We start from the raw sequence: 23357 nt of genomic DNA on the forward strand, positions 1-23357 counted from the left end.
TGTGCCACCTAACCTCATGAACTCCAGTGTGCTGGGACCCATAGTTACAGTCCCTGTGTCCACCTGTCTTGTTGAAGTTCTTCGCTTTCAATGACACTCTACCATTCCCAGCCTAATGTCTTTTTCCAAAGACTAAAAACATGCTCAAACTATGTGAGCTCAAATTTCACCATCCTTGCCTGTAAGGAGCTCTCTGATTACACTTCCTTCAAGACACTGCATAACAGGGATCCTACGAAGTCAGAAAGTGGACACAAAATTTTTATCTAGGACTGCATGACCCCTAAGTCATATTGCTATCAAGCAGTCTGTTTCCCCATCAGAGAACTTCCAAGTTCCAGCCCTACTTACCTCCTGCAACAAAAGGAAGGAAAATGGGCTTCCTGGTGGGACTACAGGGTCCTCAAGACTCAATATCATTTTGACCATGACAGTGGCCTACTCTCAGAGACTTGCCCTTTTTTCTTGAAGTGCCAATGTTCTTCTCTCTGATCTTATCTTTTTCTTGAGCCACTGCATCCTTCTCTTGTATCTCAGTTGTTTGCATATGATGGGTTTGTCCTCATTAACTTACCTGGTTCCTCGGTTCCCATACATGACCTAAACTTCACTTTGTAGAAAATGAAGTTCATTGAAAGTCAAAAGGGCTGTCAAAACCTTGTCACAGTTAAAATCTCTCCAAACTCTGGTTCATTAACATTCTTCTCCCAGTTGGTTGATTTTTGGTTTGATTGATTTTTTTTTGATATGTTGATTTTTTCCCCATAGATTTTTATTACATTGTCTACATACTATTCAATTCACCCACGATAAATAGTAGGAGTCAACAGTCATTCACAAATTCAGAATTATATAAGGGGGAAAAAGAATTCTATAAGCAGCAGCATCACTGTCAATGCTAGAACACTTCAGCATCCCAGAAGGAAAATCCATGTCCATTCTCACTGACATCCCATTCCGCCCTTACCCCAGGCCTTGCCCATTATTAATCTATTTTCTGCCTCTAGATTTGCCCAGTTTGGACATGTGATACAAGTGGAATTATACAATATGAAATCTTTTGTGTTTATTTCACTTACCAGAATGTTTACAAGGTCCATCCATGTTGTACTTTATTCAATACTTTATTCTTTTGTCATTGAATATTATGTCATCGTATGACAACACTGTATTTTGCTTATTCATTCATCATTTGATGGACAGAAAGTTTTGTTTTGGGCGTTTTCCCCCATCTCGTTCACTATAGTGAACGGTGCTGTCTGTACATTTTTCTATTTTTGAGGTTTTCTCACATTTTGTTCACACTCTGCCCAGTGATCTAACTTTAAGAGTTTATGAGATTATATTGGGCCCAACCATATAAACTAGGATAATCCAGATTAAAGCCAAATTAGTTTTAAGTGAAAAAGAATTAAAAAGCCAAATAGTCAAATAAAAAACTAGTCTTCAGGACTGTCTACATGAACCAAAACTACATCTATTAAGAGACCAGAACAATTCAATGGTGTCTGTCTACCAGTACGAACCATTCTGATCACGGACACAATAGACGATTCTGGATAGAAGGGGATTAAGATGCAGAACAAAACTCAACTTCTTTTCTAAAATATTAAGAGACAGAATTTCTAGACTAGTGCCAGCTGCAGAAATCTCCAAGTCTGTGGCCTCAAGATACCATTCATACTAATTCAGAAGGAGGTCACCTTTAATAAGAAATTAAATCATAAAATAAACAATTTAACCCATAAGTCCTGTGATTCTTTAAAAGGAAAAGTAAACAGTCAGAATTTACCCCAAAACAAATGTTGTTGTTGTTGTTATGTGCCTTGAGTTGTTTGCGACTCATAGCGACCCTATGCACAACCGCCCTAAACCCTGCTCTATCCTGCGCCAACTGCACTGCCTCTGACACACCCATCCTGATTACCCCAGTCACGGAGTCAATCCATCTCATATGAGAGTGTAAAAAGGGAGGCAAGGAAGCTAGATTACCACAAACAGAATCATCAGAATAGAAAGAATGAAAATGTTGGTACTCTTTGGAAAATGTAGTCAGTTTTACTGAACAAATCAATACAGAATTTGAATGTTGTACATCTAAGTTGTACATCACTATTCTGTCACTTTGCTCTACTGAGGTAATCTGGGTTTGCTGTGATGCTAAACCTTGTGCCACCGGGCTGTCAGATGCCATAATAATTGCTCAAGGTCAACAGTGTTTGGTGGAGCTCCAAGTTCAAGATAGGTTTAGAAGCAAGAGTGGCATTTACTTCCTAAATGACATGCCTATGGAAGCTCTATATACTTGGAGAAATGATGATAGTTATAAAAAGGCTTCAGGTCTTTCATTCACAGAGTCGCTATGAGTCATGCTTGACTCATTTGCAATCAACAACAACATGTGTGAGCCTGATATGTTTTGTAAACTTTCACAAAAAATATAAAATAACATATCATTAAATAAATAATATTAACTTATAAAGAACCTGAAGACATCTGCAGTGATTCTTAATAGTTTAAATTGATTGAGTAACCTTGATATGGACAGTTATCTTTAGAACATTGCTGACTGCAAGAATTACACATTTATTGTCTCAGATTCCAGGCTCTTACTATTTATTTTTTAAACCACAAGAATCGATATTGCTGCTCTAGCTAGCCCTGGAGCGCGTAATTTTTCTCCTTGCTGAAACTTGTTGTGACTCACTTGCATGTTACTTTCTGCTTAGGACAAGAACTTTGAGGCAGTCCTGGGAGGAGCAAAAGGCCAGGAAGATAAGGAGTATGAAGACCCTGAACTTCAGATGGTGGGAGAGTGTCAACCAATCAAGATTTTACCTGCCAGGCCTATCAAGGAATCTGAATATGCAGGTAACGTTAGGGGTCTGCCTAAAAGTTCAAAACTCATGCCCATTCTGCAGTATTGCGTGGTGATTAAAGGCACAGATTCTGAATTTAACAGCTCTAGAGAAGAATGAGAATCCCAGCACAGCTAATCATACTCATATGGAACCTACGCTAGACCAAGAAGTTGTTGTCTGAACAGAGCAAGAGAACACTGCATGCTTTAAAATTAAGAAAGGTGTGCATCAGGGTTGTATTCTTTCTCCATACTATTCCATTTGCATGCTGAGCAAATCATTTCAGAAGGTAGATTCTATGAAGAAGAATGTGGCATCAGGATTGGAGGAAGACTCATCAACAACCTGTGTTATGCAGACAACAGACACAACTTTGCTGGCTGAAAGTGAGGAGAACATAAAATGCTTTCTGCAGAAATCAAAGACGATAGCCTGTAATATGGTTTGTATCTCCACATTAAGAACAAAAAATCTTTACCGCTTGACTGATAAACAATGATAGATGAAGAAAAGATTTAAATTACCAAACATTTTGTCTTGCTTGGATCCACAATCAACACCCTTTGCACCAGCAGTCAAGATATCAAAGGACATATTACATTTGGCAAGTCTGCTGTCAAGGACCTCTCCACAAGACTGGGGAACAAGGATGTCAGTTTGAAGACTGAAATGCAGTTGATTCAAGTCATAGTCTTCTTCAACCATCCCATGGACTGCCAAAAGAGCAAACAAAAATGTCTTGGAGAAAATGCAGCCAGGATGTTCCTTGGAAGCAAAGATGATAAGCTTTGCCTCACATACTTCAGGCACTTTCCTAGTAGAGGCTGCTCCTTGGAGAGGGACATCATGTTTGGGAAGGTTAAGGGCACAATCTGGTGAGCACATCCAGAGCAGCATTTGTTTGTTGGAATATGTCAATTGATATTCCATCAATTCCTGGGGCCTTGGTTTGTTTTTTTTTTCCAATTACTTCAGAGCAGCTTGAACTTCCTCCTTCATCACCATTGCCTCTTGATCATACATTGGATTTCCTGCAGAGTAGCTAGTGGATTTTTTTTTCTTTTTCATTGTGATTTTAACAGAAGTTTGTAGAAAAGTTGGATTTTAATTCATTATTGCACATTTTCCTCCCTTCCCACCAAGTTCACTTTAAAAAACAAACATTAGTTGTTGCCTAATTTCTTCCTTCCTCCCTTTCCCATAGTCCACTTTGCTACACACCTCTTACTCTGGACTATTTCATACAAATAATGTCTAGACGTATGTTTTTTTTTAACAGTTTTTTCCTTAATCTGTTCCAATGCTATTGTTGCGTTGTGCCATGGAGTCACCTACGACTCATAGCGACCATATGTACAACAGCCCTAAACCCTGCTCTATCCTGTGCCAATCTGTCTTCGATACACCTACCCCCACTACCCCAGTCACTGAATCAATCCACCTCAGAGGGTCTTCCTCTCCTGCTCCGTCCCTCCACCCTCCAAAGCATGAAGACCTTCTCCAAGGATTAATCCCTTCTTGCAACATGTCCAAAATATGTCAGATGAAGCTTCAGAATCCTTTCCTCTAAGGAGCAGCCTGGTTTAACTCTCTCTCTAGGATGAACCTCTTCGTTTTCCTAGCAGTTCAAGGTATATTCTTTACTTTTCTCCAAAAACATAGCTCAAAGTCATTAATTCTCCTTCTATCCTCCCTAGTCATTGTCCAGCTCTCTGACGCATAGAATGTGATTACAAAGACCATAGCCTGTATCAGGCGCACCTTAGTCTCCAGAGTGACACCATTGCTTTTCAGCACTTTGGAGAGGTCCCTAACAGCAGACTTTCCCATCACAATAAGTCTTTTAATGTTCTGGCTGCTGGTGCCAAGAGTGTTAATTGTGGAGCCAAGCAAACTAAAGCTGTGTACAGTCTCAATCTCTTCACCATCCGTTTTGATCCTGCAAATTGGCCCAATGGTGAGAATCTTTGTCTTCTTGACACTGAGCCTCAATCCATATTGAACACTGCAGCCCTTGACCTTTGGCAGCAAGTGCTTCAGGTCCTCCTCAGTTTCAGCAAGCAGGGTTGTATCATCTGTATGACACAGATTGTTGATCAATCTTCCTCTAATCTTGACACCACACTTCTCCTCATAGAGCCCAGCCTCCCAGATAACCTGTTCTGCATATAGGTTGAAAGGTATGGGTATAGGACACATCCCTGGTGTACACCCATATCGATTTTGAAACATGCAGTGTTTCGTTGCTCTATTCTGACAACTGTCTCCTGGTCCAAGTATAGGTTTCACATAAGCATGATCAAGTGTTCTGCGATTCCCATTCTTCTGCAGTATTCATTATATATCCCATCTTTTCTTAGTTTCCTTCCCAACCTCCATGTTAGTCCTGTTTTAGACAGTAGTGTTATACAGTACTTGTCCTTTTGGGACTGAGATATTTCACTCAGCAATAACTAGTGGATTTGAATCACCACTGTTTTGATTAGCAGACTAACACATTATGCACCATGCCCTTAGGGCAGCTTAGAGTTTGCATAGGAAAAGGAGTAAGATTAGAACAAAGACTTTTCAACTTGGTTGATTCATTTTAGTTAGAATCCGCCTAGAAATTTCCCTGGAGCACAGTAGCAAAGACGTACTAAGGAAAAGGAAGACTTAATTTCATGCCTCATTTCTTACTGGGAAAAATATTGGGCAAATTCAGCAAGGTCTATGAACCACAGACAACATACTACGGCACACTAAAAAAAGGAAACCTCTTCCAATTCAGAAACGCAACCGAGAGGCGCTGAATCAGAATCAACTCAATGGCAATCACTTTGGCTTTTTTCACTTTAGCCCCTTGAAGTGATTCTACAAAGTTTCCTTTGGCAACAATCCCCTTGTAATAATGTCAGCGTTAATTTGGTCATTCATTTGACCTGTACTTAGTGAGTATCTACTTCTTGCCAATGTGTTGGACTTCCCCAAGTTGCCTCAAATAATTTGCTGGAGAACTTAGAGAAATTATTAAAAAAACAAACAAACAAACAAAAATGTATCTTCATGTAATTAGGGGATATCTTTTCTGCTTACCCTAGTTCATGTTGTTGCTATTGTTATGTGCCATAGAGTCACTTGCGACTCACAGCGACCCTATGTACAGGAGCCCTAAATGTCGTTCTATCCTGTGCCAACCTCGCTGTCTCAAACACATTCATTCCCACCACTCCACTTACAGAATCAATCCATCTCATTGAGGGTCTTCCTCTCCTATGCTGTCCCTCCACTCTCCCAAACATGATGTCCCTCTCCAAGGACCAGTACCTCCTTGCAACATGCCCAAAGTATGTCAGACGAAGCTTCAGAATCCTTGACTCCAGGGAGCATTCTGGCTTCACCCTCTCCAAGACAAGCCTGTTTGTTCTCCCAGCAGTCCATGGTATATTCAACACTCTTCTCTAATTCATAGTGATCCTATAAGATAGAGGAGAGCAATCCTACAGGATTTCAAACATATGAATCTTTATAGGAGCAAACTGCTTTCTTTTTCTTCTGTGGAGTGACAGGTGGGTTTGAATCACTGATCTTTCCGTTAACAGCCCAAAACTTAACCAGTTATGTCACCAAGGTTCCCCTATATACTCATGGTTATAGTTTGTTGAAGATAAAGAAATATTAGCACAGTTGAAAGGTACATGAGACAAAGTCCAGGTGAAACCAGCACAAGATTCCAAATTTCTCTTCCCAGTGGAGTTTCACAGAGAAGCACTTCATTCCCCAGCAAAGTCCATCTAAACCTTGGCAAGCAGAGAGCAGTTTTTCTGGACTCTCACTTTAAATGCCCTGAAAATCCGCTGGAGGATCAGCTATGGGGAGGTTCCAGCTCGACAGTACATAACAACATTCACGTAGGCATGCACTGCTCCTGGGACTCACCTCAACTACTCAGACTCCAGCACCCAGCCCACAGACCCATCACAGGCATTCTCCCCTAAGTCACATTGTTAGCTGAAACGTGCCGGGGCCAGGTCTCATGCATACAAAAATCACCTTTCTTGGGCAGGATGTCCAAGAACTCAGGGGTTAGCTCCAAGAAACTCACTTAAGTCCAGAGTTTAACTCGGACTTTTCTTCAAATTGTGCAAAGTTTGGAAAATCCAGTTATTCTGAGTTTACTCTTTCTTACATAGCCAAGTACCATGTTAGGATTACAGGGTACGGAGATAAATACTTTATTGCTCTCTTCAGGAGGTTCATAGTCTAATATGAGAAACAGACAGATCATCAGATAAGTGAGATAGAAAATGTTGTGTGTACAGTAGTGGAGGAGGGACAGGGTAGATGCAGGGAGATGCCATCTAGGAAGTCTTTCAAAAGTAAGTGACAATAAATCAAATCTCAAAGGATGAGTAGATTTTCTCAGAAAGATGGGAAAATAAAAGACATTAACCTTGGCATTTATCTGTGTGGATCTAGAGAAGTCACATTCTCTGGATCTGTAATGTGGAGGTAGAATTACTTCACTAATACCTACCTACATTGTAGAAATTTAGTGAGCTAGTAAGCCCTGGAAGCAGGAGCGGCATCCACTTCCGAAATGGCTTGCCTCCAGAAACTCTATGTACAAACAGTGCTCAGGCTGTTCGTTCATAGGGTCGCTATGAGTCGTCTATGACTCGACGACACCAAACAACAACAACAACAGTATGCCCTTGGGTGGTTTGAAGCCACTATTGACTACAAAGGAGAAAAATAGCCCCAGAAATTCAAGGATGTATCACTGTGCATTAGAACTAACTCATAAGCAGTGAGTTTAAGTTTGACTTTTGCATTTGAACTTGAACATGAATGTCGGTGATGCAAACAACTAGTAGAGTCATGGAACAAAGACCTGATGATCTGCATCTACAAATATTATAGACAAAATAGAGCTGTGTCTCACTCTATTATACATAAAATCATCATGCGTTGTTCTCAAGTAAACACCAATGTTTTAGGTTAGTTTTTAATTATATTAATGAATGTATATTTCTCTTCAAAATTGTAATATGTTAAGTCTCTGTAAGGTCTAACTTCAGTATTTTAACCCTTTTCACAGATACACGCTATTTCAAGCATGTGATGGACCTTCCAGTAGATACCACGGTCTCTATGCCCATAGAGGGGAAACATTGGAAAACACCAGGAAGACTGGCAGAAATAAATAAAGTGAGTAAAGACTTGATAAGCAAACACATCAGGGCACTTCTCAATAACCCAGAGCCCCCCGAGCTGTCATGTTTCTGAAGGAATTTTCTTAGGGAATAAGCAAGTCAAGGTCAACAAGGTGAACTCGTTCTACAGGGGCTAATGGCTAACTTCGAGGAGAATGGGAAATCCAGAACAACAAATTATGCTTTTATGAGATCTGTATACTTAGACTAAGAAGCAATTGTCGAAACAGAGCAACGGAACACTGCATGGTTTAAAACTGGGAAAGGTGTATGTCGGAACTATTTCTTCTTTCCATACCTTTTCAATCTGTATGCTGAGCAAATCATTTGAGAAGCTGGACTTTATGAAGAAGAGTGGGGCATCAGGATTGGAGGAAGGCTTATCAACAACCTGCATTAAGCAAATTACACAACCTTGCTAACTGAAAGTAAGGAAGACCTGAAACACTTGCTGCAGAAAATCAAGGACTGCAGCCTTCAATATGGATCATATCTCAATGCCAAGAAAACAAAAATTCTCACTACTGTGTCAATAGACAACATCATGATAGATGGAGACAAGATTGAAATTGCCAATGATTTCCTCTTGCTTGGATCCACAGTCAACATTTTTAATACCAGCAGTCAGGAGTTAAGGAGGTAGATAGCACTGGAAAAGTCTGCTGTCAGGGATGTCTTCAAGGTCCTGCGGAATGATGTCAGTTTAAAAACTAGGGTTTACCTCATTCAAGCCAGTCTTTCCAATCACCTGCTGTGTATCTAAGAGCTAGACAATGAATAAGGAACAAGAGAAGAATTGATGCCTTTGATCTGTGGTGTTGAAAAAGATTGCTGAATATCTTATGGACTGCCAAAAGAACGGAGAAAGTGCAATCAGAATGTTCCTTAGACACAAAGAGGGTGAAACTTCCTCTCGCATATTTTGGACACGTAGTTAGGAGGGGCTATTCCTTGGAAACAGGCATCATGTTTGGAAAGGTGAAGGGTCAGCAAAGGAGAGGAAGGCCTTCAAGGAGATGGATTGATACAATGTCTGTGGCAATGGACTCACATGTGTTGGAGATGATAAGGATGCTGCAGGATAGGACAGAGTTCGGATCTATTGTTCATAAGGTCACTATGAGTCAGACTCGACTTTACAGCCCTTAGCAACAACAATGGCAGCAAGTGGGAAAGGCGCTGCACTGACAGCTGTTTGGAACACCAAGTAACAATGCTCTCAACACACATGTACTTAATAAGCAAGATTTTGGAGGGAGGGGGCTTTTCGTTTTATTTTTTATTATTAATTTTAATGAAAATTTACAGAGATTTTAGATTTCCATTCATTCATTGCTGCACTTTCTTGCCTGCCCACCCCTCCCCTCCAGTTCATTCTTCTCTTTGAAAAGTAAAAGAAGAATCCTATCATTGTTATACAATCCCTCCCCCCAGGTCCACTCCACTACGCAGCCTTCATTCTGGACTCCTGTCATGACAGTAATACCTAATCATATGTCCCTTTTAAACAGTTTTCTCCCTCATCTGTTTCAATGCGGTATGCATAATTTATTCCATATTTCTCAGTCTACCCCCAACCCCATGTCAGTCCCATTTTACAACAGTGGTACTATGCAGTATTTGTCCTGTTGTGACTGAGATATTTCACTCAGTGAGTGAATAAGCAAGATTTTACTATCACAATTTAGGGAAATACAACAAACAATATTTAGCAACTGTATGGAATGTACTTGGAAGCAGGAGGGCATCTACTTCCTAAATAACATGTCTCTGAAAACTCTATGAACTTTGATAATTGTTGATAGTTGTAGAGGGGTCTTCGTCTGACGTACTTTGGATATGTTGCAAAGAGGGTCCAGTCCCTGGAGAGTGATATCATGCTTGGAAGGGTTGAGGGCCAAAAAAAGAGAAGGGGACCATTGATGAGATGGATTGGTACAGTGCCTGGGGTAGTGAGGGTAGATGTGTCAGAGACAGTAAAATTGGCACAGGACAGAGCAGGTTTAAGGGCTGTTGTACATAGAGTCAATATGAGTGGCAAGCAACTCGACAACATTTAACAACAGCAATGGGGGCGGGTATGCCAGAGTTAGTGAGCCTAGCTCAGGATAGGACAGGGTTCAGACCTATTGTAAGTCGGGTTGCTATGAGTTGCAGGTGATTTGCTGGCACATAACAATAACAAATCAACATTCATAGAATTGGTCTTTTACAGTAAACAGATTATCTTTGTTATCAGCCTCATTCCTGGGATGTTATTCTTCTGAATTCTTAGTATTTATGTTGGGATTTAATTACCTGTGAAGTGTATCTTCAATCATCTTGACCAAAAGCCAGTCCTGCTTGAATTGGTTCTATCTGCCTTGTCCTAAATGCCACTTACTGAGCACTTACTAGATGCTATACTCAGAGCTGAGGGTAAAACGATGACTCACGCTTGAAGCTCCAATGTCACAAGGTAAACACAGGTACAAAGAATACACGGCTGCATCTCCTAGCCCAGGGGAGACTGTGGAGATGCTTCCAGAAGAAGTAATGCATCAAGCCTCCAAACCAATTACATATCCTTTGATTATTGAGAGCACCTATGGCGGACTCAAGGAGATGGCTTTGACAAAGAGAATTTTTACTTTATTTTATTAATTTTAATGAATGTTTAGAGAGATTTTGGATTTCCATTCATTCATTGTTGCCTTTTTCTCCCTGCCCACTCCCCCCACCCCAGTTCATTCTTCTCTTTGAAAAGTAAAAGAAAAATTCTTCCATTGGTATAAAATCCCCTCGTCCCCCAGTACACTCCATTATGCAGCCTTCATTCTGGACTATTGTCATAACCATAATACCCACTCATATATCACTTTTAAACTGTTCTCTCCCTCATCTGTTTCAATGTGGTATACATAATGTATCCTATCTTTCTCCGTCACACCCCAACCTTCACGTCAATCCCGTTCTGCAACAGTGGCATCATGCAGTATAACAGAGAATTTTTGTTTTCTTTCTCAGGGTGCAGGGGCTGTGCGTCCAAAATCAGAGTGCTTGCTGTAGGGAAGGGCATTTTCTTCTTGTTGGTGCTCGAGGAAAGTCTTGATTTCCTTGAGCTCCTGTAAGCTCAGGCTTCTTCTTGTTAGATGCTACAACTCAACTCCAACTTACAATGGATGAAATCCAACATGAAAGTACACGGTGAAGTTCAACATGAAGTACAACAGATGTGATCTTGACAGATCCTGTGCCATTCTCATAACGTCCACTGTGCTTAAGTCCGTGGTTGCAATCACCGTGTCAACCTGTCTCACTAAAGGTCGTTTTCTCTTTCATCAACCCTCTGCTTTTCCAAATATTATGTCTTTTTCCAAGGACTGGCATCTTTTAACAATATCCAATTTTCCTACATTCATGGTTCTTACACACCATGTTCCAATCACTCCTATGTGTTTCCATGCTTGAAGGCTCAGCCTCCAGTCACCATATCTGCTACTCTAAGTGTGCTCTGCTGTACACAGGGTTTTCAGAGGCCTGCTGTTTCAAAGGCCTCCTTTTTTCTAGTCTGTCTTAATTTGATTGCTCAGATTTAGAATATTATCTGACAGACAAGCATTTTACAGAGAAGAGCAGATTAAAGACATTTCGGTCAACACTCTTGGCACCAGCAGCCAGGAAATTAAAAAAAAAAACAAAAAACGTATTGCAATGGGAAATTCTGCGGTTAGGGACCTCTCTAAAGTACTCAAGAGCAACAGTGTCTCTCTGGAGACTAAGGTGAGCCTGATACAGGCCATAGTCTTTGCAATCACTTGTTATGCATCAGAGAGTTGGACAATGACTAGGGAGGATAAAAGGAGAATTGGCGCCTTTGAGCTGTGGTGCTGGAGAAAAGTATTGAATGTTCCATGGACTGCCAAGAGAACAAACAGATCCATCCTAGAGAGGGTTAAACCAGGCTACTCCTTGGAGGCAAGGATTCTGGGGCTCTGTCTGACATACTTTGGACATGTTGTACGGAGAGACAGGTCCTTGGAGAGGGACATCATGCTGGGTAGGGTAGAGGGACAGAGCAGGAGGGGAAGACCCTCTATGAGGTGGATTGATTCAGTGACGGGGTACTCGGGATGGGTGTGTCAGAGGCAATGCGATTGGCACAAGATAGAGCAGGGTTTAGGGCTGTTGTACATAGGGTCGCTATGAGTCGCAAATGACTCAACGACACATAACAACAACAACAATGAAAACCAATAGAATACTTTATTATATAAGATGAAGTCTCACTCTCCCTGTCTTTAAGGAGCCCTCTGGCTGTACTTCTTTGAAGACACCTTTGTTCTTTTGTCAGTCCATGGTACGTTCTAGAATCAACACCGTAACTGAGCAGCGGCATCAATTCTTCTTTCATTTTCTTTATTCATTGTCCAACTGTCACATGCATACAAAGTAATTGAAAATGCCATGTCTTGAATCAGACTCAGCTTAGGCTTTAAACTGACATCTTTGCCCTTTAATACTTTAAAGAGGTTCTTGACAGCACACGTGTCCAAAGTGGCACACCTTGGAGATTTCCATAAGTGTCCAAAGTGGCACACCTTGGAGATTTCCATAAGTGTTGGCCTTTCCCTGCATCAAGCAACTTCTCAGCATACAGAGACTGAGGTCCAAAGGCTATCTTCTACCTTCAATCTTTCTTGGTGGTGCTAAGGTCCCAGCACTCTGCCTACTTCTCTCTTTTTTATCTCTCATAAGACAAAAGGTGATGCAAGCCCAGCACAATGTCTTTCATACATGTGATAGAATCATGGTGTTATAAACCTTTTACAATTTCTCGGCTTACTAGATCCAAGAGAAGATGAAGCAGGCACACAGGGAAGACTGAAGGTTGAGAATGAAATGAGAAATTACAGAAAATGTCTAGTATCTCAACGTTTTCAAGAGAGCCTTGTGTCAGAAGAGTTAGAATTTGGAGAAAATCACATCAGCAAAATCCAAACTTCCTTCTAGGCCAGACTGTAATGACTCGTGTCCACACACACACACACACACACACACACTCATAGCCCAAAAAGCAACTCAGTGGGAGTGGGTTTGGTTTATGATACCAAACAGGTTCCAGTTAAAACAGAGTAGGAAGAAAAGCCTGGGAATCCACTTTTGAAGCCCAGTCAAAGAAAAGCCCATATGTCACAGCATCCAATTAACAAATGGCCTTGGAGGTGACCCCCACTGCACCTGGGGTTCCTCTGACGAGGAGACCAAATCAACAGCAGTTTACAACACTCAGACTGACTGCCAATCACACAGATTTTAGGCATTCATCCACTGTTTTCCTAGTAACCAGGCTTCGCTCAGTAATAAGGTTCAGATGACAGAGAAAGGACAGATGGGTGAATGGAAACAAAAACCACAAGCAGAAAGCTGGAACAGTGTTGTTACAATGTGAAGATTGTAATAAAAGGCATAAAGTAAAGTGTGTATGAGTGGTTGAATGGGATACCAATCTATTCTATAAGCTTTTACCTAAATCACAAAAGTTTAAAAATCATCTAATAATATCTCAATCTCAAAAGGACAAGTATTGCATAGGGCCACTGTTGTAAAATGGGACTGACATCAGGGTTGAGGGAAGACAGAAAAGGAGAGGAGGAATGATATATATTGCATTGAAACAGATGAGGGATATATGAATGGGTATTCTTGTCATTACAGAAGTCCAGAGTGAAGGCTGCATAGTGGAGTGTACTTGGCGGGGAGGGGGAGGGATTACATAACAAAGAAAGAGTTTTTCTTTCTTTTCAAGGAGAAGAGTGAAATGGGGTGGGGGTTGGGGAGTGGGGGGTGGGTAGGGAGAAAAGTGCAACAATGAATGACTGGAAATCCTAAGTCTCTATAAACTTTGATTAAAATTAATTATAAAAGAAACAAACAAGAATGGAAATAATTGTACAAAAACCAATGTAAATGAAGGATAGTGTGAAACACAAAGTATAAGACTTTGTAAGCAAATCAATATAAAATAAAAATAAATTTAAAAAAATAACCTCATAGCAATAATATGAGATACAGTTTCATGTTGTCTTTTACAGGAAGACAAACTCATCTTCAAGGACAATAGAAACCAACATATTAAAGGTAAGGTCAAGTCACAGAAAGTTGGGAATATAAATATAAGAATGTTTACTTTGTTTCCAATATCCTCTTGCAGTTTTGTTGGTGGTCATGGATTTTCAGCAAAGTTATCTCATGAATTACCCTTCAGGGAATAAATATCCACTTTTAGAAAGACTCTCACATGCTGTATACCTTTTAACAACCTTCCTTTATTGACAAAGAAATTGATTGTGAAAACCCGTGCTCTGTGCTCTGCAACTTCAGGAAAGAACTGTTTGGTTGGAACATGTGGTTTGCATTAACTGTGTAATAATGATATTTCTCAAAGCGTGCCCCAAGAAAAATCACAGCAAGATAGAAATCTAATTTTAAAATGTTGATTAATTAATATGGAAACAGGTTTCAAAGCTGTAGGCAAAGCAACCTAATTTGGAGATAAAAATACAGGTAGGAGCCTGAAAGGAAATAATCCATTTAAGCAGTGCTGGGAGTGCAGGTGGAGGACGGCTGAAAAAAATTCAATGGAGTAACCTCTCTCACCACTGTCCCCTCTGCCTTCATCACCTCTTAAAATGTGAGGCTGGGGGAGGGGGAGAATGGCAATCTCATGATTACTATCCTCCAATAATTGAAACATAATTACATTTAAGTCATCATGTATCTGTTTAACTCTGCATTCCAGTATGCCTCACTAACAACCACATTTCCAACTTAGTGGTAAGGACTTGTGCTGACTACACAAAGGTAGGCAGTTCAAATCCAGCAGCTGCTCCATCACCTCCATCCAATTTATTGCCTCTGAAAAACCACTGGAGGGTCACCTGCAAGTCAGTTCTAACTCAAGGAAATATCAGTGTAACAATGACAACAACAGTCTGAAGAAAGCCTGTGGTACACTCATTAAAATGCTTGGCCGGTGAGTTGTGCTGTCTGATTCTGTAAAGATTTACAGCCCTGGGCATCCTGTGAGGCAGTTCGACTCTGCACTAGAGGGTCGCCCTGTGCTGGAGTTGGGTCAAGAGTGATAGGTTTGACCTGAGTTTGGCAGCAGCCAGGATCTCAGTAGGACAGCAGTGAGTTTAGGATCATTCAAGGATGTTTACTAGCAAAGGAGCCATTTGCCAAAGGGAATGGATGTATAAGGGAAGAACACAAGGCAAAGTTGTTTTTGTTATGTGCCACTGAGTCACATGAGACTCACAGCAACCCTATGTTCTTCCTGGCCAGGTGTACAAAATATGTGAGACAGAGCTTCAAAATCCTAGCCTCCAAGGAGAAACTTGGTTTCATCCTCTCTAAGAAGGACCTATTTGTTTTCTTGACAGTCCATGGTGTGTTCAAAACTCTTCTCCAACAACACAACTCAAAGGCATTGATTCTTCTTCTGTCACCCTTAGTCATTGTCCAGCTCTCTGATGCACGGCAAGGCATGGTAGAAATCAGGATAACAGCAGTAATGCTATCACCACCGAGGGTCTGCAAAGATGAGGGAAGAGCCAATACAACATGGGAATTAACTACCTTGAAAGAAGCAGTTATCCAGGAGCAACACCACCAGACCACATGGTGCATCCCCAAAGACCTCACAAAGGAAAGCCAAGGCAATAGGCAATGAACACCCAGCTCTCCTCCCCTCCTCCCTTCTCCTTCATCCTGCAGTCTCCCACTAGAAATTCCCAAAGGGAAACCCACCAAGAATCCAGATGGCAAGTGAAGTCACATGTGATGCTCACAGGTAAGTATCCCAGTGTGGAGATAGTGAAGGGTGGACCTGGATGAATAAATGAGAAGTGCCTCCAATGGGAAGTGTGACAGAAACGTAGATAAGATCGTGGCTGTGTGAGCTTAATGAAGGTGTCCAACCTCTTCAATTCTTCTTTCTCATATTTAAAATGGGACCTGGGCAGAGCTAATGTGGTTGTTCTTAGAGGCTGTCAAGTTGATCCCTGCTCTAGTCATTATGTATCCACCAAAACAAAACACGCTGGTCCTACACCATCCTGAGAATCACTGTTGCACTTGAGCCTGTTGTATCAATCCATCTCAGTAACTGTCTTTCTCTCCTTTGCCAATCTGCCATTTGTCCAAGCATGAACACCTTCCCCAGGAACAAGCCTCTGCTGCTAACATGCCCCACGTATGGGACACAAAGTCTCACCATCCTTATTTTGAAGCACTCAGGTTGTACTTCTTCCAAGATAAATTTGCCTGCTGTTTGGATAAGCCAGTATTCTTCCAACACTCACAATTCAAAGACATCAAGTGTACTTCAGTCTTCCTTGTTCATCGTCCAACTTTCACATGTATGTGAAGCAATTGAAAAGAAAATGGGTTGGGTCAGGCACAGCTTAGTCTTTAAACTGATATCCTTGCACTTGAGCACTTTTAAGAAAATGTTTGCATCTGTTGTAACCAATGACATGAATTGTTTGGTTATTGAACTGTGGTTTCCATGAGACTTAATTATGTATGTGGGTAAAATAACATTTTTGGCAACTTCAATCTTTTCTCCATTTCTCATGATGTTGCTCATTGGTCCAGTTGTAAGGAGTTTGTTGTTTGTTGTTTGTTTATACTGAATAGTATTCCAGATGACTATTGAGTAGTATGACGTAGAGGTGGTTAAGAGGATTATGCTGCAAGAGAAACAGTTCAGTGTCTTAGTCAATTGCCTTTCTTTATCTTGTGCAGTCTAAAAAATAATTAAAAAGTCACCATTTTCCTGCCTCAATCCCACCCTTCATTGCTGAAAAATGAGGCAAACTTGAAATGTTTGCAGAGTAAGATTAAAGACTCCAGTATGGATTACATGTCAAGAAAACAAAAATCCTCTCCCCTGGATCAATAAACATCGTAATAGATGGAGAAAGGATTGATATTGTTAATTATTTCGTCTTACTTGGATCCACAATCAACATCCTTAGCACCAGCGGTCAGAAGATCAGGAGACACATTGGATTAGGAAAGTCTGCCGTCAGGAACCTCTCCAAATGGTTGTTGTTGTTGATTGCCTTCAAGTAGAGCATGACTCACAGTAATCCTCTGAACAAAAGGCCTGAAGCTCTTCTACAACTATCAACATTTATCAAAGTTCATAGAGTTTCTGGACAGCTTGAAGTCTAAGGTACTCCTGATTCAGGCCACAACCTTTTCAATCACCCCTCATGCATCTGGGAGCTGAACAATGAATAAAAATGACAGAAGAACTGATGTCTTTGAGCTGGGATGGGGGAAAGGAAGCATATTAAATATTGCCTGGGCTCCCCGAAGAACAAATAGATATGTCTTGGCTTAAGCGCAGCCAGAGTGCTCCTTGAAGGCAAAGATAAATGCATTTTACATATTTGGGGCATGTTGTTAGGAGAGGTTATTCCTTGGAAAGGGACACTATGCTTAAAACAGTAGAGTGTCAACAAATGAGAGGAAGACCCTCTACCATCGGAGATGATGAGTAAGCAAAAGATAGGACAGGGTTCACATCCGTTGTTGAGTTGTACTCAACGTGATGGCACCTAACAACACAGTCCTACCTCCCAGCCCCAGAAATCAGGAAGCCTCCGTGACTTTAGTCCTCAACAATGGGGTTGACATGCCCAGCACTTAACACAGAACTTTCGCCATTATCTCAACTATTTCAGACCTCAGCCATGTCAAGTGAACCGTGAAGAGAAAGTACTTTCACTCCGCTTGACTGAGAAAGGAACCAGTGATGCAGACAGGTTCTGCACCAGCTCACAGTTGCTGCTAGATAAATGTGCTAGATCGAAATAGTATACCTCATGGGTACTCGTGGACTAGTGGGTAAAGAGTTGCCCTGTCAACCCAAAGATAGGCAGTTCGAATTCACCAGCTGCTCTGCAAGAGAAAGATAGGCAATCTCCTTCCATGAGGTTTACAGTCTCTGAAGACTTGTTAGAAGATCAGTTACAACCTGGCTCCAACTCAGTGGCACACAACAACAACAATATCCACTGATAAATGAGTTCTGGAGAGAAACTAGGCAGGAAGTGGGCTCTTCGCGTCCTCTCTCTTCATAGTTCACGGTGGGAGCCCACCCCTCCTTCCTTTAGCTGGACATCATTCTCTGATCTCTTACACACCAAATCTTCTTCTCTATCTATTTATATATTTACTCATGTTTTGCCTCTCTTCATAAAAAATATCAAAATCATAAACAACCACTCGCACAGGAAAATGAAAGAATGTAAAATTCAGGGAAAAAATCTAATAGATGGCATGTTTGCAACAAAGATAAAAATGCAAAGAAAAAGAAAAGAAAATGAAAGACCAAAAAAAATTATGCAGCTTGTAAAAGGTTGGAACAGGTTTTTAACACAGGCATGTCGCTAAAGAATGTACTTTACTACTTTAAATACAAGAGCTGTGTTAATTAAAAAATAAAAAAAAAAGCTAAAATGCAAAACACCTGGGCATCCATAGCTTAATTCTACTAAAATTGCCTTTGAGCTTCCCGGCTGTAAAAAGCAAAGATGGTATTGTTCTTTTTTGTGGTATATTATTTGTCCAGAGTGGAGAAAAAGTAAACCAATTATTCAGAGAGGGAGATGTTTTATATACAGAAATTTTTTTCAGAATTAATACTACAAATAGCATCCCCATATTCAATAAGGACGCTAGCTGTTAAAGGGGTTCTCCGGGCTTTAAGAGAATGGCTGCTCTTTTTTTTTCTCTTAATCGTGTGTGTGTGTGTGTGTGTGTGTGTGTACTATCAAATCAGATCTGACTGGTACAAGAGGATATTGTCCCTCCTTCTCCAGCAGAGCATCTGGTGGATTCGAACCTCATACCTCTGGGAGTGCAATGCAGCTTCTTGCCACTAGGCCACCAGAGCTCCCCAATGGTTGCTCTTTAAAACAGGCCTGGGTATAAACTGAAGAGTTAAGTCCAGAAAAGACCTCAGTGAGAATAAGCTCACAGAAGTTGAGCCTTGTAGGGCGTGGTTGGAGACTGCCTGGAAAAATTTGTTAGTAAGAGTTCTTTTCTCAGCCTCCTCCTCCCTTCCTGTCTGTAACTGATGATTCCCTGTCACTCTCCAGGACAGGAAGGTAAGAGAGAAAGAAGGAAACTGGAAGGAGGAAATGAGTATGAATGCTCCCCGTTTTCAGGACCAGGCATCCAGGCTGGGAAAGGCTTGGATGATTTATGTGTTTATTACAAAATTCTGTATTTTTGATGCAAACACGTTTCCAGATAATTTATTCATTTTCACAAAATGTCATAGGGGGAAAAAAAACAACCCATATTGGATGGTTCAGTAATGGCAGGATTTTGTGGTGATATTTTTCATCAACTTGAGCGATTGTAGATTTATGCTAATGGACTTTTCCTGTCATTTTTCTTGTGATCATATTCTGACATTATCTGGAAACTGTCACATTTTGAGGGTTTATCTTCCTTGAAGCTTAGCTTTGCCTCCCCAACCCACCTCCAAAAAAAATGGTTAAAAGTTTATTTTGTGGTAAGTGTTTCTATGATACAGTTGCTTGTGATGAATCTGACCCTTAGTCATAGATCCGCAGGAATAGCTTCTTTTTTAAGTTGAGGATAATTTTAAGATTGAAATTCGATGAGGCTTAACTTGTTATTGAAAAAAAAAATAGTGAGAATTAAGAAAGATAGAAAGCATTTCTTTTTGCCCTAGGTGAAAAATATACTCAGGCTGTAAACCAATTTCCTTGAAGGTGGAAAGCAGACCACACAGAAGAATGCATGTACAGGGGGGAAAAAACAACAGACCATTCAAAGGTTCAAAGGGAGAAAAGAGAACTAGGTATGCACAGCTGACTTACTTAAAATGTATATACTGAAACTTGAACTTCAAAAGACCTCGAGCCTACTTTTCTTTTAGGTGAATGTGTATGTAAGAGAAATCAGAATCACAAATGGAAACTAAATTTAGTTTATAATCTGAATAAAACCCCTGTATTGCACAAAGAGATCAACGTAATTTAACGAGGGAGTTAAAACCAATACTAGAATTAAGAACTTTTTTTTTCCTTACATCCTAGTTTGTAGTGTTTTCCTACACTGGTTAGGGTATAAAACTCACTCTGCAGCCTTTCCTTGCCAGTCTCCATGCGGAGCCTATTTGAGATTTAGAGAAAATCGTGAATTAATAGGCGCCACTGCCCTCTTGTGGAAAAAATGTATCGCATACAGCTTTGTATCAAGGCTAGAACAGATACACTACAGAGCATATCCTTAACAAAAACAATAACCCTGAGGTTGGTCAGAAAGAAACTCAGGATTATTCCCTTGTCATTTTCAACTTAAATTTATTCCAGGCACGAGCTTTGTTTCAAAAGCAAGAGCGAAAGAAATATAATATATTGATCAAAGTTAACCTTTTAAAAGTATTACAAAGTTTTTAAAACTTTATAACAAAACACACTAATGGGAAGGCAGAGATGTGTTGTTTTGTTTTATTCTTCTCCTCCTACTACACAAAGAAATGTATGTCAGAGAAAAGGAGTGCATGGTACCTTATTAAGCCTTAATGTAACAAGTACATTTTAATAAATAGAAAGGATCCCTGGGTCAACTGGCAGCTTCATAATCAACGAAGAAGAGATTGAGAATGCTGGTAACTCTGGCCTGCTTGGCTCCACAATCAACACTCTTGGTACCAGCAGTCAGGAAATCAAAAGATGAATTGCATTGGGAAAATCTGCTGTCAGGGACCTCTCCAGAGTACTATAGAGCAACAATGTCAGTCTGGAGGCTAAGGTGTGCCTGATCCAGTCCATGGTCTTTGCAATTACTTGCTATGTATTCAAGAGTTGGACAATAACTAAGAATTATACAAGAAGGATCTACGCCTTTAAACTGCAGTGCTAGAGAAGAGTGTTGAACACACCATAGGCTGCCAGGGAAACAAAGAGGTCTGGCCAGGAGAGGATGGTGAAACCAGGCTGCTCCCTGGAGGCAAGGATTTTGAAGTTTCATCTCACATACTTTGGACATGTGGCCAGGAGGGTCAGTCTTTGGAGAAGGACATCATGCTTGGAAAAATAGAGGGACAGTGCAGGAGAGAAGGACCCAGGATGAGATGGATTGACTCAGTGACTGAAGAAATGGGATTAGGTCTGGTGGAGATGATGAAATTGGCTCAGGATAGGGCAGGTTTCAAAGCTAATGTACATAGGGCCGCTGTGAGTCACAGGTGACTCAATGACACATAACAACAACAAAAACAAGAAGTGATCATCAGTAAACCCAAAACCCCACCATCTCCAAGCTTGTCCCAACTTTGAGTGACCCTGTAGAACAGAGTTGAACTGTCCCTCAGGTTTTCAAAGCTGTAATTTTTATGGAAGCAGACTACCGCCTCTGTTTTCCATAGAGCAGTTGGTAGATTTAAACAGCCAACCTTTGGGCTAGCAGCCAAATTCTGTTACCTGCACCACCAGGGCTCAGGATTATCAGTGTTGCTGCTGTTAAGTACCATGGAGTCCAGTACAGATCAGAGCAATCCTATGAAGAACAGATCAGAACTGTGTCTCATCTTATGCCTTCCCTACCGTCTCTGATGTACTTGAAATCATTGCTGCAGTTGCTGTGTCAATCCATCTCATTGAAGATCTCCCAAGATGTTCCTTTCCAAAGATAACCACTCCAAACAACATGCCAGAAGTATGTGAGATGAAGGTTCACTATCCTAGCCTCTGAAGAGTACTCTGGTCACACTTTGTCCAAGGCATGCCTCTTTATTCCTTTGGCAGGTCATAGGATACTCTTTACTCTTCCCCAACACCAAACTCAAAGAAATCAATTCTCCTTCTGCCATTCTTATTCACTGTACAGCTCTCAGATACATAACAAGTGTTTGAAAAGACCCTTCCTTGAATAAGTCACAGCATAGTCTTCAAACTAACATCATTTTTCCTGAGTATTTTGGAAAGATCTCTGACAGGAGACTTTCTCAGTTCGACATATCTTCTAATTACCTGACTGCTAGTACCAAGGGTGTTATTGTAGATTAAAGTAAGATGAAATCATTGACATTAAGAGTTGACCAGAATATTTCAAAGGGCAGCTGGAGAAGACAAAGCAAAGTATTATAATGAAATGTGCAAAGAGCTGAGGTCAGAAAGTCAAAAGGGAAGAACTTACCTGGAATTTCTCAAGTTGAAAGAACTGAAGAACAAGTTCAAGCCTCAAGTTGCTATATATGTCAGTCTGGAGAGTAAGGTGTGCCTGATTCAGGCCATGGTCTTTGCAATTACTTGCTATGCATCAGAAAGCTGGACAGTGACTAGGGATGATAGAAGGAAAATTGATGCCTTTGAGTTGTGGTGCTGAACAAGAGTATTGAATGTATCATGGACTTCTAGGAGAATGAAAATGTTCATGCTTGAGAGGGTAAAACCTGGATGCTACTTGGAGGCAAAGATTCTGAAGCTTCGTCTGACATACTTTGGACATGTTGTAAGAGTGGACCAGTACCTGGACATCATACATGAGGGGGTGGAGGGACAGTGCAAGAGAGGGAGACCCTCAATGAAATGGATTGATTCAGTGACTGGGGTAATGGGGAAAGGTGTGCCAGAGACAATAAGACTGGCACAGGATAGAGCGAAGTTTACGGCTGTTGTATACAGGGTCACTATGAATTGCAGGTGACTGGATAGCACATAACAACAAGGGACAAAATATTGCATGATCCAGGAAGCATCTGACAAAGATCAAAGATACAGAGTCACTGTACAAAAAAGAACTGTCTGACACAGAACAATTTCTGGAAGTAGCATATGATCATGAACCAATGATAATAAAGAAGAAAATTCAAGCTGCTCTGAAAGAAGGCAGATGAAAAATACAAGGCCCCAGGAATTGATGGAATACCAATTGACATATTCAACGAATAGATGCAGTCCTGGATGTGCTCAGATCGTGCCAAGAAATCTGAAGGACAGCTACTTAGCCAACTGCCTGGAAGAGATAAATATTTATTCCCATTCTAAAAAATAAAAATAAATAAGATAAAAAGGTAATCCAACAGAATGTGAAAATCATCAAACAGTATCACATGCAAGCAAAATATTGCTGAAGATTGTCCACAAACTTCTAGAGCAGTACACTGACAGGGAAATGCCAAAACTTCAAGCAGCATTTAGAAAAGATGATGGCATTAGGAATATTATTTTTTATGTCAGCTGGATCTTGGCTGAAAGCAGAGGAT

At 40.7% G+C, this 23357-nt stretch overlaps 1 protein-coding gene across 1 annotated transcript in view; it reads left to right on the forward strand.

Moving 5' to 3' along the window:
- CLNK (cytokine-dependent hematopoietic cell linker) overlaps positions 1-23357 on the forward strand; it is a 190065-nt gene that overhangs the window by 13919 nt on the left and 152789 nt on the right. The window contains exons 4-5 of the mRNA XM_006884544.1: positions 2730-2871; positions 7942-8055. Of these exons, the coding sequence (XP_006884606.1) occupies positions 2730-2871; positions 7942-8055 (256 nt within the window). The remainder of the gene's footprint in view (positions 1-2729; positions 2872-7941; positions 8056-23357) is intronic.

Source organism: Elephantulus edwardii, unplaced genomic scaffold, assembly GCF_000299155.1.
Source record: "Elephantulus edwardii isolate Elephantulus edwardi_28Jun2011 unplaced genomic scaffold, EleEdw1.0 scaffold00035, whole genome shotgun sequence".
Taxonomy (NCBI): Eukaryota; Metazoa; Chordata; class Mammalia; order Macroscelidea; family Macroscelididae; genus Elephantulus; species Elephantulus edwardii.